General features: G+C 47.2%; 1 protein-coding gene across 10 annotated transcripts in view; it reads right to left on the bottom strand.

The window, feature by feature from the left end:
• Positions 1-24,724, bottom strand: part of SLC8A3 (solute carrier family 8 member A3) — a 113,337-nt gene that overhangs the window by 19,040 nt on the left and 69,573 nt on the right. For 4 of the 10 annotated variants that reach the window (XM_054634674.2, XM_054634676.2, XM_054634677.2 and 1 more), the window contains exon 2: positions 3,230-3,333. The exons of 1 other annotated variant lie outside the window; for it this stretch is intronic. In XM_054634674.2, the coding sequence (XP_054490649.1) occupies positions 3,230-3,333 (104 nt within the window). Of the gene's footprint in view, positions 1-3,229; positions 3,334-4,707; positions 4,815-24,724 lie in introns of those variants that run through there. 5 more of the 10 variants (XM_054634673.2, XM_077180278.1, XM_054634675.2 and 2 more) reach the window with 2 other exon arrangements.

Genomic DNA, 24,724 nt, shown 5'->3' with positions numbered 1-24,724 from the left:
GCTTTGAAAAGCACATACTACTTCTCCCTGTCATCAGCTCTGCCATCACTTCAGGGAACATTTCACCCTTGATTTCATCACTGCCACCTTGTTTGTATCCCTGAGGTAAGCTTGGAGCTGCCCTCTGCATGGAGAAGTCCTGGGCTGGCTGCAGGCCCTCAGCACAAAGCTGTGGTAGTGCAGGCACAACTAGCTGTCTCTGCGTGACCTGGACTGCAGATTACTTCCAAACACGACTGCCATTCATCTGAGGTGCCCAACACCACCCTGCTTTCAGAGGAGCCAGGAGAGGTTTTGAAGATGCTGCAAATAGCTGAGAGCATCAATCCTTCTACAGCACCGAGGCACAGGCTCAGTGTGACAGAGCTAAGTGAGGAGTAACAACAAAACAAGGACACACTGTCAAGAAAACCACATCTTTTGCAGCACTGGGAACAAATGCATGAGTAGCCAAAACCCAGGGAGACTCTACCTCAAAAGCTACCGGGCCTGGGTCCCCAAGGAGAGGCAACAGCTGTGCTTTGCACTTGCTGTGTGAATCACGTGGGGGTACATCCATCACCACAACAAAACCCAGCAAAGCCCCCGCTAGGGGACTGTGGTGTGGGATTTTCCCCGTCTGTGGGCACAGGGCAATGGCAGCACCCACATGATGCCAGCAGGAACACGCGTGCTGGAGCCAGCATGAGCATCCCCTCCCAGCGCTGCACGGTGCACGATGCCCCAGCACGTGCGAGCCTGAGCGTGGCCCAGGCTGCCTCCTCTCCGCCGGGAGCCAGCTGGTCATGCATGAATTCTGTGAAGCTGCTGGCCACAGCATCTGCTCTGGATCACTCACAATGCTCTCAATGGGAAAGCCTCTTGTAGCTCCTTATTCTTCATGCCAGGCACAAGGTAGGCTCATCGGAGGCGCCACAAAGTGCACAGAGTACAAAGATCCCCAGTACAGAGCTGGGGGATCTTTCCAGATGCCCTGGATTTAGTGTAGCGACTGTGCCACCTTGTGCCAGCAACATTTACAAATGCAGTTTAATCTCCTGCCTCTCATATTTTAAAACCATGGTGCTCTCACTCTCTGGCTTTTCTCTAATGAGGCCAACTAGGGCCCTGTGTCTCCTCCCTGGCATGGTCCTTTACTTCCTCCAGGGTAAAGAGGGTCTGTCCAAGGGTGTGCCCTCACCTCCTGGCCTGCAGGCTCTGTGCTGCAGATCAATTTAGTCCAGCTCTGACCTCTTCTCTGCCTCTTGCAAATCAGACAATCACACTGACTAGAGCTGATATAGATGTAAATAAGAGATATATGATACAGCAAACTGGCTCTGTAGTCCTAGCAACAATGAGGACGTTTTACAACTGGTCCACTTCCGGGGGCACTTGGGTTCTTTCCAAACACTTGCTCTTATTCAACCAAGTGCAATGTGACCTGTGTAGGAAAAAGAAATATGGGACTTCATAAAAACAGCCCATTTATGACTCTGTATTCTGATTCTGCTCATTGTTTAGAAAAGGCTGCAGGATTCACAGAGAACAGACAGCTGAGAAAAAAAATTCATTGTGTTGCTCCAAACTACCAAGCAGGAGAAAGCCAGGGGCCTGTGATTTTCCTCATGGACCTGCTGAGATGGAGGTGGGAGACCCATGGACAGGAAGACATCTCCACACATGTGGAGAGGAGACCCCAGTGTGAATCTAGGACTGAAGACTTTGATCCAGGATTTGGCCTTCACAATGCCCAAGAAGAAATCTGAGCACACTGTGGGTGTAGTGAACAGACAGCTACATGGATGCTGTGGCATTATATAGTTCTTTTATATGATGGAAAAAAGTAGTAAAATAACTAGTGGCTACAAGCTGAGGCCAGACAATTTCTACCTAGAAGCCATGCTAACATCTTTACCCTGGCGGGCAACTGATTGCTGGGACATACTCCCATGGGATATGGCAAGGTTGATCACTGCTTCTGCTCAAGGGCAGATGGACTTCAGTGAAAACTGAGGGCTTGTGCTTGACAAAGTGAAACCTGATATCCCTCATTGCCTGTGGGCTGCAGGAGGCAGTCTAACAGTATTAAAATACGGGTTTACATTTTACAAGTCCATGGATGCTGTATGATACTGAAATGCTAATGTAACCTGTGTCTATCCTGAACATCCTATGGAGCAGTCTATGGGAGCTTGGACTGGCCAGAGGGCAGCTGCTGTGCTGGTGAGGTAAGAAACAGAAGACATTTCAGCAAGGGAGAGCTGTGCTGTGCAGTGCATGGGCAGCAGCCAGGTGTCCCACCACCAACAGCAGCACCTGAGAGCAGAAATAAGCCTGTGGGCACACACATTTGGCTCTCCTCTGTAACAGGCACCCAGAAGGATTTGAATTCCTTTTTGTAAAGTGCCTCTGTTTAAATCTTGGCCCTCCTAGGCCACCCTAAAGCTAGTGAAGCCAGTGGCAAGACTCAGTGAGAAAGGGGTCAAACACATATAGGACAAGAACAAAGGTAGATGTAGGCAAGACACAACCGTAAGTCTGGGTTTATTCCAGCAATGAATCCTGGCCTCCTGGGAGATCCTGGGTCTCACTTCAAATGAAGCAGGACCTCAGTAGAGCTTCACACCCCTCACCCTCACAGACTGTGATTGTTTGTGACACATTTAAAGGGGTTTTCAAATGAAAGACATGAAGAACCATTTCAAAAAAAGAGTAAGCCAAGTTACTTCACACCTTCTCTCTTCTCCTATGGACTTTTCATCACACTTCATAGGGACCCAAGAGCACCAAAGCAGTGCCACTGGAGGCAACAACAGAGGGAAGGACAGGGGAGTACAGGAGGAGCTGAAGGGGGCAGCCATGCATTACACCCTTCTCTTGCCTTTTGCATTCCCCAAGGTCCTGGCAAAGAAGCAGGAGCAGGGAGAACAGCAAAGGTGTGCTCAGAACAAAAAACAGATCAAGACAAGGAAACCCAATCAAAATAACACAGCCTCCGAGACTCAAGCATTGCACAAAAGGAGGATCAGAAGTAAGCTAGGCTCTTAAAGGCACAGAGATGACACTGAAACAGAGTAAGAGCAGAATACAGGAGGGCAAAGAGTAAAAGTCAATCCCTCTACAGGAGGAGGAGAAAAGGAGGAAGGGTAAGGAGGAGAAAGAAGGTTATATTTTCTGGATTTGGGGTTTGGATACTTGATTCTGATTTTTTTCTTTTTTGCATTTTTTTTCATAAAGGATCTCACACCTGATATTCCTCGTTCCATCCATTGCGGTTCACCAAGGGCAATGAAGAAATTCTCCTGCCTTTCGTATTCCTCCTCATCTACTATCTTAACCCTTATGGTCTTCCTGTAGGGACAACAAGAGAGACAACCGTGTACAGCGGGTCAGCTGGCTGGAGGCGAGGCAGCGGCGGCGGCGGCAGCGAGGGCTCCTGGCACGCAGCCCCTCCCGCTGGGGCGGCGTGCGCTGGCCTGCCTGTCGGACACAGCATCCTCGCAGCGGCTCCTTGGGAGCGGGCTGTTAGGGGCAGGGGGGGCTGGCAAGGGAGAGAGGAGGCAGGGAAAAGTGGGAGGAGGACCTTGCTGATGGTTAGTGGAAGGTGACTTCTGCAGCGCATTTTTTTTCAGTGTCAGATGGTAATGGAAAGGGTATCAGTTGCCTGAAAAGCATCAGGGACCACCACCCTGAGCTACCCACTGCATTTTAGCTGGAGGACCAATTTCTTCTTACCATTAATAATAAATACAGTAATAATACCCTCACGATTAATAATAAGTCTGCAAAGACTCTGGGCCGGGAACCTGAGGAGAAGAGAGAGACACATTCCCCAGGGTGGTGAGGTAGGTCTCTGCCAGTGGCTACAGCTCCACCAGCTGCTAAGGAGGCTGATGGTTCTAACTCCCATTTTTAAAATGGCACATCTTACTGCTTTCTCTTCTTGATAGTATCCACCCATCCTCCTGTCTTGTTCCTCAAATGAGGATGCAGTCTTCCCAGGGGATGGACAGCTTTGCTCACAGGGGACACAATGGGACAATGCCTCCAAGGCTCAAAAAGAAATGCCCTGGGCACTGGAGAAGGTCTGGCCTCTTTCCCTTGAGGCCAGCTTATCTGGCCCCCTCCACTACCCCTGCAATGTACACAGCTGCTGTGAGACCTCAGGCAAACCAAAGCAGGCCCTGGCTCTTCCTTGCCCTCAGCTCCTGCTCCCAGAGTTGCTCTGTGACAACCAGACCAGTGCACAGCCTTTGCCCACTGCTCCTCAGAAGTCACAGAGCTGCTTCTCTGCCAGGCCTCAATTCCTGTGTTTTTCTAACATGGGTCTGACTGGAACAACCCATAGGACCAGGGCTGGGGAATGATCTCCTGAGATGCTGGATGTGTTTCTAGCCAACATCTTCCCACTGACACTACAAAATTTTGTTGGGCCCTCCAGTGGGGGTGGCAGAAGGTTCCTCTCAAGTCACCACAGAAACATGGACAAGCAGGACTGCTCTCCATCCTTCTCTCTCTGCTCCCCTTGCCACTTTGCCTCTCAGCAGCCCCAGCACCACTCCCCATGCCACCCCATGGGTACCATGTGACACAGTGTGCGTGCACAGCAGTGTTTAGGGCAGAGCAGTCAGAGACAGAGAGACATCAGAGGAAGAGAAGAGGAGGAAGGAGATGGAAGAGAGGAGGAAAGAACGTTAATGTTAGTCTGCAGGGCCAGTACTACACCTTTCTGTAAACTCATATCCACCATGCGGGGGCTCATCAGCTCAATGAAGAAATTCTTGGTTTTTTCATACTCCTCATCATCAATTACCTTGATGTGAACTGATTTGCTGTGGATGGAAAAATAATAAGGGTCATAAAGGGGAGAGGGGAACAGAGAAGCAAAAGTCAAGGAAGGACAGAGTTAAATGGGTACATTAGAGAGTCAAAGTTTTCTCACCCACTGAACATACTCAACATGGCCCTTTGAGAAAGGCTAAAGCCCCCCTTCTGCAAGCAACACTGGCCAATTTTCTGTTTAACCCAAAGGCAGAATGGCAGGCTAAACTAGAAAGTGAAGTTAGACAAAAACAATCCCCCAGCAAACTGGCTCAGGGCTCAGCCTGTGGGCAGTGAGGTCTGATGGCCAGCAGAGAAGCAGGCTTCCCTCACCCTGTTACCCCTGTGCACACACACACACACACACACACACACACACAAGCACACACACCCTGCTGGCACCCTGTTGCTGCCTCAGCTTCATTGGCCTGCTCTGAGAAGTGCTGGCTGCTGGAGCTGCTGAGCAGCTGTGCAGCAGATCCTGTGTTTCTCCTTTGGCAAATTTCTTGTAAGTTCTTTTACCATTTTGTAGGAGAAGAAGAGCTCACTCTGTCATGACTTCCTTCACAGCAAATACATGCCTTATGCAGAGTACTGTCCCACAACTTTCACACTCAAAGAGAACAAGAGAAACAAGTCAAAGACTGCCAACCCACTGCCTCCTTACAGACAGGCTGCACTGACTGTTGCAAGCTCAAAACGACCCCTGCACTCCCCTCATTCTGCCAGTGGCTGCAAAGGTTCATGCAGTCACATCCCTCACTTGTGACTGAAGACATCGATGCTTTCATTCCAAGCTGGCATAAGCCCCTCTTAAATACAGCACTGTTGGCGCATGTAACTCCTCTGAATGGGTACCTACTTGCCATCTTGGGGCTCCTGGACTGCTGGTTGAACCCTACCCCAAGCTGGAACTGCATCTTTTAAACCAGAAGTCAGTTCCACATAAAAAGTGTTTTCCTTACCTCAAAACAATTGCCCTCCTGCAAGTGAAAGATCCCCTGCTTCCTACTGCTCTGGTCCCACACACGGCCCTGACACAACAAGCTCCTCTCCTCTTTCCTGCCCATCCTTAGCAGTCAGATCAGGCCCAGGTGCATGTTTTGCACAATCAGTCTTGACCGGCAATGGGAAGGAAGAAAAGAGCAAGACTGGCAATCACAATCACTGGCAATCTGGACAGATGTAACCAAATTCACATCTCTATGTGCCTCAGCCTGTAGCCTTTGCAATTAAATCCTGTATCTTTGATCTCACAGTGCCTCAGAGAACAAGCAGTCCAGCCCCGCACCCTGGGGGTGCTGTGATCCCCACCCTGGGGATGCTGCCACAGCCATCAGCCTCTGGAAAATCATCACTTCAGCACAGAACAGGAGAATCATCACTGCAGCTTGCATTCCTACTGGTATCAATAATGACCACAAAATTATTTGGTCATCCTACAATTTGACTCTCAAGTCAATTCCTCCTGCATTCCAGTTGTGGAAATCCTGTTCCCTGTGCTGACTCTGGTCTTGATCTTGGTCCCAACCCTTCTCTTTCAAATGATGGCACAGGGGTGGGAGAAGAGTTTGGACAATGTCAGCCTATCCATCAGTGCAGGAATATGCAGGAAAAATCACCTCCAATTCTTCTTTCTGAGCTAAATCAGCTTTATTTTTGCCAGTGCTTGCTCTACCCATACCCTGCACCAATGCCAGCAAGCCTCCTTTCCCTTCTCTAGGCTCCTTCAATCTCTGCTAATCCAGCCTGAAAGATTTTAAAAGGTATTTCTCTGGTGTAAATGTTGCTGCTCTGCCAAGACTTCATCATGATGATTTTTTGTTTCATTTTTGTTGGAGATGTTGAATTTGGCTTTTGAACCAGATTTTATCTGGGCCTCCGATACTTTGCAAAGCTTGTTCAATTTGCTGAGTTAAACCTACAGCTGATTCATAGCTCTGATCTTTTCCTTGCTCATTACTACAAAACAGAAGGTGGGATTTTCCAAAGCAGCCAGTGCTTCCTGGACGTGGGTTGCTTTTAATAATCCCTTTCATAAGTACCATTGCTTATGGTTTTTCCATTCTAGGAGCTTTGAAATAATCAGTATTGCTTGTCTGCAAAAATTTGGAAAAAACACCACAGACCCTGTTTCCTGGGGTCAGTTTATGTACTGCGACAAAGCTATTCTAAGGCTTTGTACAGTTAATATTCTGCATGCAAACCATTCCTTCCTGCCTTCCTTCCTTCCTTCCTGCCTGCCTTCCTTCCTTCCTGCCTTCCTTCCTCCATATGCCCTACCAAGTAGTTCCACAGTGCTGAGACTTCCTTAGAACAGTCTTTGTTTTAATGTAAAAAAACACCAGTTATAACGAAAGAGAAAGAAGGGTTGCTGGGGATCCCTAGAAGCTAGCATGGCAAAGTGCTGCCTTTGCAAAAGCAGGTCCCCTTAAATCAGGAACACAAATCTTCTGGGCTCCAAAACCAACTCAGCTCTGCTGCAAACTGGACCACTACCACACACTCAAGCATCAGGTGGCTTTTCCAAAAAGATAGTCTGAATTTGGTTAGCAAACCAGTTTCCTCCTTTGCTACAAGCTTTTAAGGAGAAAAGAACCTTTTACCCAGCTCTGAAACAACAGGTGAAGGACAGATCAGAGCAACAGGCCAAAGCCACAGGTGCCCTGCACGGACACAGGCTGAGCCTTGCACCCCCTCTCCCCATCTGACTGAATCCCAAAGGAGGTGGTGCCTGACCTCTCCAGCTTTGCTGAGAGGTGGTGAGTGCCCAGAAGGTCCTCCACCCCATGAAAGCCTTGGGGATACAGCAGGAGCCCAGAGGTGATGCTTGAGGCCAGGTGTGGTGGGATGAGGGTGATGGGAGCCAAACTGCAGGCACTGCCAGCTCTTGCTCCAGAGTCAGGATGTTGCCAGACCTCCCTGTGCAAGGGGGAAAGAAGCAGGGCAGAACTTGGCAAGGACTGTGCAGTTACATGGGGAGGTGGGCCAGGGCCCACAGACCCAGTGCCACATAATGGGGAGCAGTTAACCTTTCCCTAGGATTTTGTGGCAGAGGGAAGAGCTCCCAGGCCTGCTCTGCAGATGGGGGCACAGTGCTGGTTCCCTGCTCCCAGGCCGCTCTGCAGCCTGCACAGATGGGGGCACAGTGCTGGGTTTGCTCCCTTGAGAGGAAGTGCCCTTCTCTCGGCTGGCTGCTCCCGTGAGTGTCACCACAGAAAGGTCAGTGCTGACAGAGGGGGGGTGTGCTGGCCCATCAGGCCACCCCTCCCAGTCCACTGTGGCTGGTGAGGGCTGCCCTTTCCCCAGCTGTGCAGCTTCCCTACCTCTGTGAGCATTTTGCTCGTCTCCAGGCCTATGAAAGCAACCATAAATACAGCTGCGTCCTGAGCTGTCATAAATTGTCTGGAGGCCAAAACACAGATTGCTCCCACACAATCTCATCTCTCACCTACAGCCACACTGAGAGCTGCGTCCTCGGAAGGCAGGAAGAGTGGAGGAGATGGATGGAGAGAAGGGCTGGAGTGTAACGCTGCCCCGGGAGGACATCACGTTAATGTGAGAGATGTGACAGAAGGACACCGAGAGGCAGAGAGCGTGTGGGAGCGGGAGGCTTGGGAACATTTTGCTGCAAGAACATCATGACAGCTTCTTGAAATTAATGGAGGCAGAGGCGGGCACGAGGGGCTGGCCGTGCAGCAGCCCTGATGGGCATGCTCACCACCATGGGAAGCAAGGAACCTTGCTCAGCTGAGCAGCTTTCATTCCCCAGCCTCTGGCCATTTCACATGGGCAAAGGAGGACACTTTCCAGCCTTCCCCATTCTCTCTGACAGTTTGACTGGGGCCAAGACACACCTCAGACAGCTCAAAAGCAGAGAACAACAGAGACCATCTAAAAGCCTCTCCTGGCAGCAAGGAGCCACTCTGCAAAACACAAAGCCCCACTGTTAGCACCAAGCCACAGCATAGTCCAATCTCAGCACCTGCATGACTACAGTGATGGGAAGGGCTCTTTAATTCAGGGCTTGGTGCCAGCTTTCAGCAGACTGAGCAATGCTTTCAATCTGGCCTGTGACACAGCAGGGCAAACCAAAAGCCAGCACTCTCAGGGAACACCTGGTCATATAGAAGTGAGGATAGCTGCTCACTTGCTCACTTGCTTCTTTTTCTCTGAGGTCATTGCAAGCTGCCACCCAACAGCCTTCAGATGAGGTTCTGCTTTCAATGTACACTTAGAAACAACCACTGGTTTTAAATGTCAGGGATGGAAAAGCTCCTCTGGGGAGCAACATTAAGAATGAGATTTCCCTGAGTAAGCAACAGAAGATGAAATGAATAGACATCGATCTTCTCCTAAAGGACTTTGTGCACATGATGTTGCTAAATTCCCCATCTGGGAAGTACAGAGGATAATCTATAAAATCATTTTATTTGACAACACGTCCACTTCCAACACATAAGGCAACAACTGAATGGTTATTTGATTAATGTGCTAGAAAATACTGAGTATCTCTTTGTGTGGACACTCTCATTTGCAGGAATTATTGCTGAGAAGGTTAAGACGATATGTCTTTGTGGGTCTGTGTGATTTTGGAATGTGAAGCAACTCTAAAAAGAATGCAAGTCAGGAGATGTCACATAGTGTATACCACTGAAACAGGCAGGGCTGTGCAAGGGCACATTTTAGAGTCCCTGGTGGGATGCTATTAGCCAGGATGAAAAGCAGCCAAGACAGCAAGGTAAACATCCCTTTGGCAGTGAGATGTACCAGGAGATGTTCAGTAACTCATTAATGCGAATCATTAGTACAAACACTTTGGGTCAAGCCATTCTGTTCTTGACACATATCCTGATGAACCCAAATCTTCATCTGATTTGCTGTAGGTGGAAGTTCCTGCAGCATGAAGCTCAAAGCCTGTGGTACCAGAATTACTCTTCCCCAGAGCTCTGAGCTGGTTTGGGATTTCACTGTGAAGCTGCAGATAGGGCCCAGCTACTATGCCAGAAGACTTCATAGAGCAGTCGCAGTATCATAAAATATGCCGAGTTGGAAGGGACCCATCAGGCTCATAGAGTCCAATTCCTGGCTCTGGGCAGGATATCCCAACAATCATATCATGTGCCTGAGAGCATTGTCCAAATGCTTAAACTCTGTCAGGCTTGGTGCTGTGACCACTTCCCTGGGGAGCCTTTCCAGTGCTCAATCACCCTCTGAGTGAAAAACTTTTTCCTGATATCCAACCTAAACCTTCCTTGACACAACTTCATGTTTTTTCCTCAAGTCCTGCCACTGGTCACAAGAGTGAAGAGATCAGTACCTGACACTTCTCAAGAGGATGCTAAAGACCACAATGAGGTCTCCCCTCAGCCTCCTCCAGGCTGAACAGACCAAGTGATCTCAGCCACTCCTCACATGGCTTCCCCTCCAGACCCTTCACCATCCTCATAGCCCTTCTTCAGACACTGTAATTCCTCAATGTTTTTTTTATTTTGTGGTGCCCAGAACTGCACACAAGACTTGAGGTGATGCCACCCAGTGAGGAGCAGAGCAGGAAAATCACCTGCTTTGACTGGCTGGCAATGCTGTGTGATTGAGGCAAACCAGAAGGGATTAAATAAGGTTATAAATAGTGGGGATCTGTCTTTGCCCAGTTTACTGGGAGGTGGATATTAAACACAACAATGTGACAGTGCTCACAGGAAAGGTGAAGAAGACAGCAAAAGAAGCCTGATTTGATGCCCATGCTCATATGAAGTTGTGCATCAATAACCCAGAGTAACAAACTGAGCAATTTTGAAGCAAAGAATTATGCTGTCACATGGCACAGAAAAAGAAAAAAGTGTTTGAAGGGCAGAATCATTAGATCCAAAACCAGATTCACTAAACTCACCAAGGAGATGCTGAGTGATCTTAATTTCAAGAGAAAATCATGGTAATTTAAGAACCAATCCAGATTATGACCAAGACAGGCAAGTTGCACTTTGGTCTTAAGATCATGTTTATGAAAGAAGATGTTTTGATTACCATGGAGATTATGGAGTGGGGGGACAAGTTGTCAAGCATTCAGCTGTAGCCACTGGCAATGGTCACTGTTTATTCTAGCAGAAAGGTAAGAACTGAAGGTCCCTCTAAGGTCTGACTAGATGTTGGTACCAATTGACTAAACAGGTGCCAACAGGATAGATGAACTGTCCGAACACAGTTTCAAGCAGATCACTGATGTGCACATTGCTGATGTTTGAGTTACAGAAGAACTGGTGCTGGTGCAGAAGCTGGAGACAAGCCATGGCAGGCCAGTTTCCAAGAACTGGCTGCATTGTTCATGAGGACCTTGGAAAAGCAGCTGTGCAAGAGTTATCCTACTTTGTGTAGCAAGCACATGGGGGAAAGCCCGAAGAGCTTCACTACCAGCCAGTCGGCTATAAAGTAACATAGTCAGAAGCCATCCCCAGAAAATGAGATTTTTCTCCTCTGTGTTTTCTCTTTTGTTGTCAAGTTGTTTTATGGGATAACCAGATGGTAACTAATTCTCTTTTAATCAAAGTCACCTGATAAATTACTATAAGAAACTATCATCTTATCATTAAAATAAGGTCCTTTGCAGTGCTAATCTCTATATGACCTATGTATTTCTCCTGTCAAGCCTGAAGCCTTACAAGTAAGTCAGTTGATACCTCCATACTTAAGTTTCTATATCCATGCAGGGCCTATGGTCCTTATTTCTCACAGGGACTTGATAGGGGACAGTCCCTACTTGCTTTGAACTCCCAGTGTGGAAGGTGCTACAGTGATGCAACCAGAAAGGTGGTGAGGGAAGACAGCAGAGAGAGCTTGAAGTGGTGGTGGAAGTATCATTTATTCATATGAGTATCAACTTATTCTGGCTTCATCTGACATGGTTCCCATTTGAAGGAGCTGTGCACTTCTGTAGGGCACCTCCTCTTCCTTGCTAAAGTCTGTTTACTTCATGGGGGAACTAAAAGGCCTCAGAAAGTATGTCTGCAAACAATTATCATCCTGCCTCTGGGCAGAGGCATTTCCACCAAGCCATTCCTGACTAGTAGGTGTTGCCCAACTGCTTTCTAACAGCCATATTACAAAGATGTTTTCTGGATGATCTTTCCCTATATTTCAACTCTTTACCCCTAGAAAGTCCTTTGTAATGTTCACCCGGACTGACAAGGCAGGAGGGAGAAGTGCCTTTGGCACTGCCCCCTGGAGTGGCTCCCTACGTCCCTGCTGTTCCTCCCACACAGGCAGAGTCTGAGACTAGCCCAGGAGACCCAGAGCCCTTCTGCAAGCCTCTATCCCTGCCACACATGCAGCACACGAGGGATCTCTGCTCCACTCCTGCAAGAGCCAGGGCCAGAAACATCCAGCTCTGCTATGGCAGCTCACAGGCAGGGGGAAAAGGTTCACTGGAGAAGACACCACGCAAGAAGCGGCTGTACCCCGAGGTGGGGACAGTGACCCCAGTCCAAAGCCTTGTGTGATCCCTCATGCCCACCCCTGGGACTGTGTGGGACAAAGTGCAGGACCACCAGGAGCTCAGGGGCTCTGCCTGGCTGACTGTTAGCAGTATAGTTTGTTCACATCACACCAGATCTCCTAAGGCATAAAGGAGGAAATATTGACACAGAAAGGCATCTTCCCTTTGTGTATTCCTCATGTAATCTTGGCTAATTAGTAAATTGGCTCATGCTTCAATTAGAACTATTGAAAATGCTTTAGTAGCTGACACATGATAATTAAAAGGACATAGTCAAGACTAAGAGCTGTATTTTTTAGTCTTGACTCGTATAAGAAAACTTTAAAGTGTTACAAGTAAAATATTTATAGTGATAGCCATTAAAAAAAATAAATCCAAAGTAAAAAAGAAATTTAAAATTGCTTGTTATGGTTTCTCTATCCTAGATGACAACACCGAAGGGTTTTTTTTGTCTTTCTGGTCATCTTCATGTTTCAATTTGCGCCTGTTTTGTGCACAGCAGCCCAGCCGTCGCTTCCCACTGCCACCCAAGACTGCCAAGAGACATGAAATGCTACCAAATTCACATGACAATGTTTCACACCTACTTTGTACCAGTGCAAATAACTGTACCAGCAATGAGAAATCAGAGCTGCTAAGTTGCAAGTGAGTCCATTAAGCACATCCATGCCATCAAAAGAAAAAAAAATCCTTAAGTGCCTAATAAATTCAGGGCAACTCAAGAGACGTAGTTTATCCATGTATAAGCCATAGGAATCACCATTGGAGCTAGTAAATGGCAAATTCACTCCACTCTCAAGTCTCACACTCAACTCGGAAACCCTGAAGCACCAAAAAATGCTCCATGAATGTCCATAATGCAGTCAGCCCTGCCAGAGAAGATATCCAAAGCACCCTATATTTCACTTTGTTCAAACATGATAAAATGCTGCAGCATATACAGGGTTCTTCAAGGAAAGATGTCACAGTTTGTTTTTAAGAATTTCTGCAAAAAAAGGGAAAATCAGAGTTTGTTAAACCCCCTTCTCTCAGCTGAGTCCACGCTGCTGACCAACTGAGCTATTTAAGTTAGGCTGTACAAGCATAGCAGCCCAGCTCCACAGGTTTTCTTTTCCTTATTCAGTTTCATGAAGCTACTTGGGTTCGAATAATGAAGCTGTGTGTACAGACACATGCGGGCCCTTGTCTGGCCTGCTCCAAGTCAGCTTCTTCTTGCTTACCCTATGAGACTTGATGCTTCAGGGCCAGGGGAGAACAGACAAAATTTCAGCAGCCTGTGGAGCTATTTGTTGAGGTCTGTACAGTAAGTACATGTCTTGTACAAGCAATAATTCAACTTGGCAGCCCATGAAACCAGACAGTTGAGGTGGGTATCAGCCTGGTGTAGGTGCAAAGCAGAGCCAGGGCCCTGGGCATAGACATTTTACCCCTCCCTACCTTGGGCAGATTCCCAGGGGAACAGCTTCACTGAGGAGATTCTGTGCCTTTTTTTCTCTTAGAAAGGAATTTCAGAAGGAGCAAGACTTCAACCACAACCATACTGTGGGGAGGGAGGAAGGGAGGAATGGAGGGACGGACGGAGGGAATGACAGAAGGAGGAAGGGAGGCAGAGAAGAGCAGGAAGGAAGGCAGGAAGGAAGGACATTTATTCCTTACTAAAGGTCTTTGAATTTTACTGCTTCCATCTGAGTCTGATGTACCAAAATAAACACCTATGATATCAAAATGCATCATGGGTATCAATGGCCAAAAAAAAAAGTACTAGAGATCTTTTGTTTGCTCTAGAGAACGGCTCCAAAGCTTGACAGGGTGCAGAACCAGGAGTGCCCTGGACAGGACCAGGTAGGCTGGACTACCTCAAAGCCTCTTGAGATGTCCTGAGCAAACAGAAAATGGGGATTCAGCTGGAAGTGACCCCCTGTCCCACCACAGTGTTCCTGAATTCCCCCTGCAAGACAGATGCTCGTCATTGGCTGGTATTGGCAGATCAGTGCTTCAAGCTGTCGCCCCTAGTTTTAGACTTTTTACTGAAGGCATGTAGATTTGGAAGCTATATTTAGATGTCTTTCCTATTCTTCAGCAACAGGGTTGCCATGGAGATGCTGGTGAGGATGAGAAGGTGGGGACAGAAGGGGGAGGAAGTTGAGGAATGAGAAATACTAGATTCAAAACAATCCTCACCAGCCTGGGAAGGCTTTAAATTCCTCCTAGGGCAAAACCTGCTGGAGCTGGTAAGCCAAAAGGAGCCCCTGGCATTGCCTGACAGTGTGACCCTGCCATGCATTGCTCATTGCTTTGTCATGGCAGGTTTGAAGAGACACAAGGGGCTGGCCTTCAAGCACTGCTCCTTTGGGAGAGTGTGGCCCCCTTGACCTGAGCTTACCAAATACAGAACTCTGGGAACTTCATGAATGTCTTGCTGCTGCCATCTGCTTCACAAGTTCATACTGACCCCATACTTGGTCAGCTCCTGCCATAGCTGGGGTGGCTTTGTCTCTGCTGCCAACAGTAGAGGTAGACAGGGTGCTGCAGCTGGGGGCAGAACTGCTCAAGTCTACCCAGAAGCATGGGGAGGGACATGCTAGCACACTAGGGACAAACAACCCAGCACAGGAGCCAGGCTGCAGTGAGAGTAAAGTGGACTACAGGCAGGGATTACAGGTTCTTGATCTCTGTCTGCCAGGCACATCCACATTCCCTGGGATCACACTAGCTGCAGGCACAGATAGATGTGCAGATTCATACCTATGACATTGCTCTTCCCAGTAGAGACAACATAGGTGAGACTAAGGGCTCCTCCTAACATGGCTGTTCAAGACTCACTGTACTACAATTACTGCACTGCTGATGTCCAGGCATTAGAAAGATAAATTACTTGTTGATAGAATTTCCTTGCTAAAAGTTTAGGGCTTGACATGCTTCAGTGATCTCAGGCGAAGGGGGAGGTTGACAAAGCTTGGAGAGAAGCATGTACTACTGATAGTGGACACAAAGAATGCAGGATTTCCAGGCCACAAGGACATTTGGCAGAAATCTCAAGATAAAGAAGAAACTAATAAAGCCAACTCAGCAACTGTGTTGAAATCAGCTGTGTCTGGGCAAAAGGTCATTTCAACAGGAGGAGATTGCAACCATCACTCATGAAGTACTGACTCAGGAAACTGATGGACTCAAAAGAAGAAAAGACTGAGCATGTGGACTAATTAGCATGAGAAGGAATGAAAAGCTAGTAGAGCAGAGGACTGAAATAATTTAACCAAAAGATGACAGAAAACTAATTAATAAGAGCACTAATATACAATTAATTAATTAGTTAATTAAGAGCATTAATAGGGAACTTGTAGCCAATGAATGTCAATGCCTTTGTTTGCTAAAACGTATAAATAGTGAAAAGTTTTTATAGTCCATGTGCTAACTTTGTGGATTTGTCACCCAGCACGCCTTTCTGCCCAGAACTGTAAATCAGACAAACACCTCGATTCTGTGTGTGGATCAGCCTCTTGCTTAGCAAGTGAAAGAACCTGTTTTGGGACAACAATGGCAATGATATTTGGCTTTTCAAGAAAGGTCAGGATAGTCCCCTCAGTTCCCAGCACGGAAGCTGGCATATCTCAACACCCCACTCTTTTCTGGCACCTGCATGTGACAGCATCCACAGATTTCAGTGCTCAAAGCACATCAAAAAGGGTAGAGAGCAAAGCCAACTTTCCTATCACAAATGTCTCCGGATACCAGGCTCGCAAGTCCCTCTGTCCCCTCCCTCACCCTGCTCTTTCCACACACCCACGCAGACGGCGCTTTCAGCTCTGCAGGACGGCACTCAGCCCAGCCACTGGAGTTGCACTACATCCAAAGCAGCAAGGCAGCAATCTGTAGGAAATTAATGAGCTGCAAACAACACTGTGCAGCTGCCAGCCTGAAACGAGCCTGCTCTGCAGATACAACTATTGTAACTACAACTGCAGATACAATTATTGTATATGAACAAAAGGAGCTGGAGACAGAGCTGGGGTGCTTTGGCTCCGGTCACAGGCTTCTTGTGACCAAGATAAGGGGCAGCACAATGAATTGACACGGCCAAATCTAAGTTGCATATCCAATCATTTACATAGAGCCAAGATACTGCATCTTTATCCAAGGCTCTGTGCATTTGATGGGACTCACAGTTCTCTCCTGTAACACTGAAGATAGGGCAAAGGATACTCAGTTACACCATTTCATTTCGCTCTTTGGGGCTGTTTTATTTCTGTTTCGTACAGAATAAAAACACACTGGGAAAACCAAACAGGGCCATTTTCTGAATTTCCAGGAACGCATGCCTTGGGAGAAGCTGCAATTCCCAGAAGGAGGCCAGCCCTGCTGGGCTTTTACTTTCAGAATCCAGAGCTTTGCACCATTAAAAAACCACCTCCTTATTACTAAACTGAACAGAAATCACATCATCAGCCAGCTTTGCAGTGAACCTGAATGATTCAGAAGGGTTAAATCTAGGAGCAGTGCAACCCTCAAGCCTCAGCTGATGACCCAGCTTCAGTTCACAGAGAGATGGGCTGCTGCACTGCCTCCCTGCCTTGCCACAACCCAGCCCCGTGCAGGACAGCCTGGCTCAGCCAGACAGGGAATGCTGCACACTGGCAGGACCCCATCACACGGACCAAGCACACCACAGCCTGCACAGCATTCTCCCACCCATGCAGGTCTCCTATAGATTCATGGAATCACATCCAAGGGTTGGAAGGGACCTTAAGGATCATCTAGTTCCAGCCTTCCTGCCATGGACAGGGATGCCTTTCACTAGACTTGGTTGCTCAGAGCTCCAGTCTGGCGTTGAACACCTCCAGGGACGGGGCACCCACAACTTCTCTGGGAAACCTGTTCCAGCGCCTCATAACAAAGAGCTTCCTCCTAATATCTAATCTAAACTTTCTCTCAGTTTGAATCCTTTTACCCTTGTCCTGACTCTACATGCTCTTGTAAAAAGTCCCTCTCATCTTTCTCATAGGTTCCCTTCAGGTACTGGAAGGCCACCATTAAGTCACCTCAAAGCCTTCTCTTTTCTAGGATGAACAATCCTAGTTCTCTCAGCCTTTCCTCACACCAAAGGTGTTCAATTCCTCTAGGCATCTTGCTGGCCTCCTCTGGACTCATTCCAACAGGTCCTTGTCCTTCCTGTGCTGAGACCTCAGAGCTGATGCAGCCCTGCAGGTGGGGTCTCAGCAAAGCAGAGCAGAGGAGCAGAATCCCCTCCCTGGCCCTGCTGCCCACGCTGCTTTGGATGCAGCCCTGGATACAATAGGCTCTCTGGGCTGGGAGTACACATTGCCTCTTATGCACCAGCACCACCCAGTCCTCAGCAGGGCTGCTCTCGATCTGGTTTTGGCTAAGCTGCTAAATGACCCACATGAGAGCTTAAACTCCTCCTGGGGTCCCTGGCTGACAAACAAGAATCTCCTCCTATCTTCTCTACCTTGTGGAAAAAGGCCCTTCAGCCATCCTAAAAATTTAGCCTACTCTCATTCCAACATGTCCCTCAGCTCTTGTTCCTGTTCTTGCTGTCTAAACCCTCCCACTACAACCCTTTAAACATCTCAGACCTTAACAGATGATCCTCTGTCTTCTCCCTTGCAAGTTTTGATTACACCACTGAACAACTGTATGTCTTGACTGGTCCTGTCAAAGACCAGCCACAATCCTAATGGCCTCTGGCATATATCAAACACAACTAAATGTTGGGTTTGTAGGCTGGCATCACATACTTGTCTCCATCTGCAGTTGGAACTGCAACTAATAAGAAAAAATCACTATCAGCCCTGGTCTGATCCCTAGCTTGGTGGCAGGTGCAGCATCCTTCACCCCAGCATCAGTAAACATGTCCTCAGGGGTTTAGCAACGTGACACAACTGCTCTAAAGGTTAAAACCTCACAAGAAACTCTAGGATGAACCCCTGGTGGTGTCAGAGGAAGGGCTGTTGTATAATGGGCTCCCTCTTTGCCCTCCCAGCCTGTTTATTTAAAAAAAGTAATGCCATGTCTCAATCAGAAGTTTTGCCCATTAAAGTCCTAGAAAACTTTTTAGGACTTGAAATCCTAAGATAAAGATCTTCTGAAGAGAAAGGAAAAGGTGCACCTGAGGTTTTTTTGAGCTGATTTTGATTTTTTTCTGAAAGGAGGTCCCATCCCAGTTCTCTGCCCAGCCAGAACATAATTGAGTTGCAATGCCATTGGTGCCTGAGCATCGTTTCCTCCCTGCTCCAGCCTCTGCTTTCTTCCAGCTCATTTCACATGTGCCCTGCAGTGAGTGTCAGTGCTCTTACAAGGAAACTGCTACATGCCAGGGAGACTGTCGGGAGCAGGAGCCTTCTGCTCTGTCTGTTTACCAGGGTGTCTGTCTGTGTTTATCAATGGCTTATTCTATTTTTCAGAGGCTGTCCCTTGCTCCTTGCCATCACATTGCTCCATGCTTCCTTTGCGACCCCAGAAAGGCAGTGGAATAAAATATATGCTGAGAAATAAATTGCACATGTTAAAAGCCCTTCAAACTGATGCCAATCAGCCACAAACCAGACCTGAATGTGCACCTCATTCATCTGAGGTTCTCCCCTGGCTTCTCACCTGTGGACAGACTGCACTTATCTTTGCTCTCCAGAAGCAGAGCTGAAGCAGAGAGGATATCAAAGACTTGCTTGGCTTCGCAGGCAGCAATCAGCTGGAGCAGATGGGAATGAACACACAAGTGAGATTCCCCCCCACTGCTGGCTCCCCAGGCACTTGCCTGGCCTTCCTGCCACCAGGGAACACCCCCACACCCAGGGCTGCTGCTGGAGTGGCACTGGCTCCAGGCTGCAGCACAGCAGCTCAGGCTGTCCATCTGCAGAATCACTGCTGCCAGGGCCCAACCATGAGTGCCCTGGGCTCTCCCGGTACCCATGTGTGCCCTCCTGGGTCGGTGGGTGCTGCCAAGCAGGAGCTTACCAGGCTGGGTCTTTGAAACCAGAGCCAGGCTCTGAGCAAAGGTCAAAGGAAATAATTTAGGGCTTTCTGAAGTAGTCTGAAAAGTCCACTTTCACTTGAGCTGTGCAAGACCCACAATCATGATACTGAATCAGGAGAAATGAGGCTGCCTGGGCAAAACAACATTTGGCCTAATCTCATGGCAAGACTGAAGGTGAGCTGCATCTCCTGCAACTGTAAAGGAGTCCCTGCAAACCCGTGCAAACCTTCTTCAGGTCCTAATGTTGAGATAGGTCTATGGAGCCAGCCTTGAAGCTGGAAATATCTCCCCATGAAGGACCCTGAGATGGTCCACAGCCAGAGACAGCTTGCAGCAGCCACAGCTGGCTCTGTCAGGCACACTTGCCTACAGACAACCAGGTCACATTCCACTTCCAGCAAATTAGAAATAATGCTGGGTTTGGTGGTTTGGTTTTTTGGAGGTTGTTGTTGGTTTTTTGGAGGTTGTTGTTGTTTCCTTTTTTGGTTTTGTTATTAAACATTTATTTACCAGTTGGTGCCTCCTGCAGAGACAAGCATTTGGAGACCTGCAACTGGAAAAAGGACAAAAAAAGGCTAGTAATGATATTGCCATCTCTTTAAAAAGCAATGATAGTAACAGTCCCTACTAGCCCTTGGAGCTTCACATATGACTCCACTCTGACAGAGTGTGACTGTACAGGATAGCAGCACTGGGCTCTGTTTAATTTTAGCCCAACTGCTCCAGATCAAATTTTCACAGCCTCCAACGAAAGACATAGCTTTTATTAGAGGCAAGAGTTATTAGTTTACAGTCAAACTGGACTCCTTCCTTCTCATGCCTCAGCACAAATAATAACAGTTTTGCAGGCTAAACAAGGCTCTCCTAGCCATCTGTGAGACCCACTGAAGACTGAAAGATTGCCCAGGTGTAATTCAGGATAAAAATCTGATTTTTGGAACATTCAGCACTGCTGGGATTCAGTGCTGAGAGAGAGGGGGGGAGGGGGGGGGCTAGCTCCAAGCTTTGAGCCAAGAAAGCCTGATAGTGCTGAGATGCTAAAACCTCTTTTTTGGTCTTCTACTTCCAGCAACTCTGATTTGAAATTATGAAGAATGAACTTGTGGGGCAGTTTGGAGGTTTTCTTTGATTTTTTTTTGTAGTGGGTTTTTTTTTGTTTGGTTTAGTTTTTTGGTGTGTGTATGTTGCTTTTATGGTAAGAGCAGATTTCAGATCGTTCAGTGTCATCTATTTGTCAAACAGGGAGATGGGTTCAAATCCCGTCCTTCCAAAAATGGATTTAGGCAACATTGCACCCAAGATTAGATTCACCCTGAGCATCTCCGACACCATCTAGCTCTATTTTCTTTTCTTTCTTCTTTTGGGGGCAATGCACTTAGATGTGGCATTGTTTTCCCCAAAATGTGCATGGCTAGGTGTGCAGGGCTGTTCTGCAGCTGTGCTCTGATGAGTTTCTTCCTACCCCTCCAGGTGTTAAGGTTTTGCTCAAGTCAAGAGAGATTTATCTTTAGTCTAATCTAAAGAGAGCCTCATTCTCTGGAGCCCCTGGCAGAGCTATGCCACCACCCTAGAGCTTGCTTGGCCATTAAGCCAACTCTGCATGCTGCATCCTCCCCGTGCTCACCTCTAGCAACACTGGGGGCTGCCAAAGGCTGCCTGGCCTGAGAGAGCTTTCCGGAGCAGGACATGTCTTTTGGCTGGTGGTGCTTCCTGGCAGACTTCCATCAAGGCAAGATACAAGGCACATCCCAGCCCCATCCCGCCCCCCTTACGCAACCACCGCCGGCTAAAAATACAGCCGCAGCCCCTGCAGCCCCGGCCAGGCGAGATGCAGATTTAATGAGGCTTCCATGGCAACGGGCTCCACTTCGGCAGGGACCGGGATGCAGGGGACAGGGATGCCTGGGGGGAGAGGTGCTCCTTGGCTGGGGGAAAGCTGCACAGTTAGAAGCTTGTGGTGGTGGGGTTTGAGGGGTTTTTTTTCTTGCTGATATTAATAAAACTGTGGAGTGTTTGGTTCAGTTAACTGCAGTCAAAGAGGCAAGCTGTGTAGTATTTTTAACAGACAAACCTGGACCTATTTCTGCCAAGAGAATAAATATTTACTAGTCAGCCTTAATTAAACTCCATTACCTACAGGCAAAAATGTTAAAACGGGGAAAAATCAAGGAGGCTGTTTGAGTCTACCTATATGGTAAACAACATTCTCAGTAAAAAGTGGGTTTCTCACAGAGTTGAAAAATGTAGCTGGATAACTGGCTGGTACAGACAGGAGACCTGGAGACAGCTAAGGTCACAGAGGAAGTGGTACTAGTTTATGTTTCATGGGTGACATCTTCTGTGCCAGTGCAGGGAGAGGGGTGGGAAAACCCAGGAAAAAAATCAACACTTTTGATGAAAAATATGGGATAATAAACCATTGCAAGCACGGCTTTTCAAAGAAGAATAAAACAGAGATTATTGCCTCCTGTCCTCCATACTGATCCTCCTACACTGTGTGCAAGAGTAAGAATGTATGCCAGCCAGAAAAACACTTTGGTGTGCATGGCTCTAAGTAATAGACTAGCAGCTGGTGTCCTGTGGCTCACAGGTGTTTATGGATCCATGGATTATTTTTGTGAAACGTGGAAAGTACCTTGGACAAGCTAGCCTATTACTAGTCAGATTAAATTTGCTATTCAGAAGGTGACACCTTTGCTGGAGTGTCACAGACCAAAGTCTCTGTTCCCATTATAAAGACACAATATTTTTCCAAATGAAGAACTTTTTCCCCAGGAATTTCCTTCACTCAGTGATATTCCTCCTTGTCCTGTGACACAACTTTCTATCTAAGGACTAATAAGAATAAAAGCAACTCAAAAAATAAAGGTAAATGGTAACATCTTTACTTCAGTCATGAGAAACTGAAGCCTGATAAAATATCTGGGGGAAAAAAGAATGCCCAACCTCTGCTCAAATCTACATATTTGGCACTAAGAACTTATAAATCAAGGCCCTCAGAATTGCTGCATATTAATGACAATTCTGGCAAAAACAGGTGCCTTTAAATGAAGGTACCCCCACCCAGGCACTGAAACATGGTTTGAACCCAGTATATCTGGATGTTAAAATCAAAGATCCCTGTTTTCCACTTCTTTCTGCTCAGGTCCTTGTATTCAGGCATCCTTCAACTCAAAGCAATCTGCCCAGTACCCTTCTCTCTAGAATGAGCCATTCCTGTTGACATGAAAAGTCATCACTTGGAAGCACTGAACCCTTATATAAGCTGATTTTGTATACATTAGCTCCCATCTGTTACGTCTCTCCTGCTAAACCAGGTTCATGTCCTGCTATAAGCCTACCAAAACACAACAAGAGGCATTTCCCAAATGTAATAGAAAATCATCTCTCTGCCCCATGGAAAGGGTTTGCTGCTAGGATGAAACATGGTTCATGTTAAACTACACACAGCACTAAAACTGTTGCCACAAATTAAGATGTCAACAGCACCAGGAAAATTGAAGGGATCCATGCAGAAAACTGTCCACAGCTGCTTGCTTAGGCAGAGACATCTCCAGCACTGCAGCAGCCCCAGCCATGACCATCTGTGGTCATAAAAGCTGGAACAAAAATACTACCTGTTCAGGTATCCTCCCTTCTTCCTTCCTGCTCTTCATGACACAAGGCTGCTAGGCTGTCACCTCAGCCTCAGTCTCCCCCCAGGCTGCACACAAAGGGTTTGGCAAGATCTCCCCTCCTCTGTGGCACCATGGCTCATGCCAATTCAGTACAGCTGGTCATTGGAGCTCATTCTGGTCTCTGTGCCATCTCCTCTTTGCAAAGGCGATGGATGCACAGGTTAGACCATACAAACCTGCTTTCTCAGGATATTGTAGCCTGAACCTTAGTAGTCGCATGTCAAAATTTTTCTCCTTTCCCTTTAAAATAACTTTTGACATTAAATAGGCCTAGACAGTCATTTTGCCTTGTACAGCAATGCAGTTCAAAACCCAATCTCATTACCCCACTGAGTTCTGAAATAAATGAGCAGATATCAAAGCTGTACACTCCCTTGCATTGACAGATGCAAAGGAGGAGCTAGTGCAGCATCTTCTTGATCAAAGGAGGTGCCTGCAATGCAGGAGCGCAGCACTAGTGGGGCAAAAAGAAGGCTGCCATATCCGTACCTTTACTTACACAAACGCCAATTTTCATTTAAAATTACAGCATGATCCACTATCATTCCTCATAACATGGAGTTAAATTACAAATGGTACATAGGGAGAGCAGAGGCCTCTTCCTTAGCTAATCTAGATTTCCTAATCAAAAGAACCAGAGAACTGGGAACGCCACCATATAGTCCTTGCTCTGCTTCTGAGTGTTCTCTGTTGTGACTCTAAGAAAGTCACTTCTGTCCCCACTTGTAAAATGGGAACAAGTGCTTCTTTGTCTCTGAAGCATGCCATAAGCATGAGTGCATTAATATTTCAGAACACTTCAATATATAGAGGAGAGAATACTTGAAATGTATAAATAAATAGAAGCAAAGTTTTTAGGGAGAGGTGCTATGCTTTACTAGCTCAACTGATGTTGCTCTATGAGCTTCTTAAAACACAGGATTTGGGCCCAAAATGTACTCAGTTTCAAAACTGGGACTTCTGTTTGAGCCTGTATAAAAAGGTTTGTATTGCCTTAAATTGTCTTTTCAGTGTAACTCATACGAATCAGCTGGGCTCAAGTTTCCTCTCCCTGGAGACTTATATCCTTAGGCCATCACAGTTTGCAACAGCATAAATAGCTAATTAAGGTCTTACTTAAAAGTAAGAAAGCAATAAGAAGGCATCCTCAATTTCTTCTGGAAATACTTGAGCTCTCCACCACAGCTCTGGTTTCAGACAACCTAAGATGAAACCTACAATATTTGCTGCAACAATATATTCCACCATTATCAAACTGTATTTGCTGCTCCAGTCATGGGAAAGGCGGCACACAGAGAGATGATTTGTCCTATAACCACCCATCTTGCTAAACAAGATCACACAATCTGGTGAAACAAATGCTAACTCTCACAAAATGGCAAGACATGGAACTTAACAAGCCAAGCCCTTAGGAAGGCTCTTGAATGTCTGTTCAGTCCTCACCAGGACTGAGAAGAGCCTGCCTGAGACAAGCTCCTGTAAGATTGACCTCAGTCTCACAGCAAGGGCAGTTACGAGCTTTTAAGAAATACAAAGGTGCTCCTGGTCTCTTGTAAAGAGTAAGAGCTCTACCAAGGACATCTGAAAAGCACAGTATGTTTGGAGATAAGAAGTCATGCTGCAGGAACTGGAACCATGTAAGCTGTCCCAGAGGCTCCCCTTCAGAGCCCAGGGCCCTGCCTTGGAGGATGGGAGCAGAGAAGATAACCCAGAGGGGACATACCAAAGCACCACCTCTCCTGCCTGCCTTCCTCCAGTCAT

This window comes from Agelaius phoeniceus, chromosome 6, assembly GCF_051311805.1.
Source record: "Agelaius phoeniceus isolate bAgePho1 chromosome 6, bAgePho1.hap1, whole genome shotgun sequence".
NCBI classification, from domain to species: Eukaryota; Metazoa; Chordata; class Aves; order Passeriformes; family Icteridae; genus Agelaius; species Agelaius phoeniceus.
The sequence above is the reverse complement of the archived record's forward strand: the minus strand, read 5'-3'. Positions and strand labels throughout refer to the sequence as shown.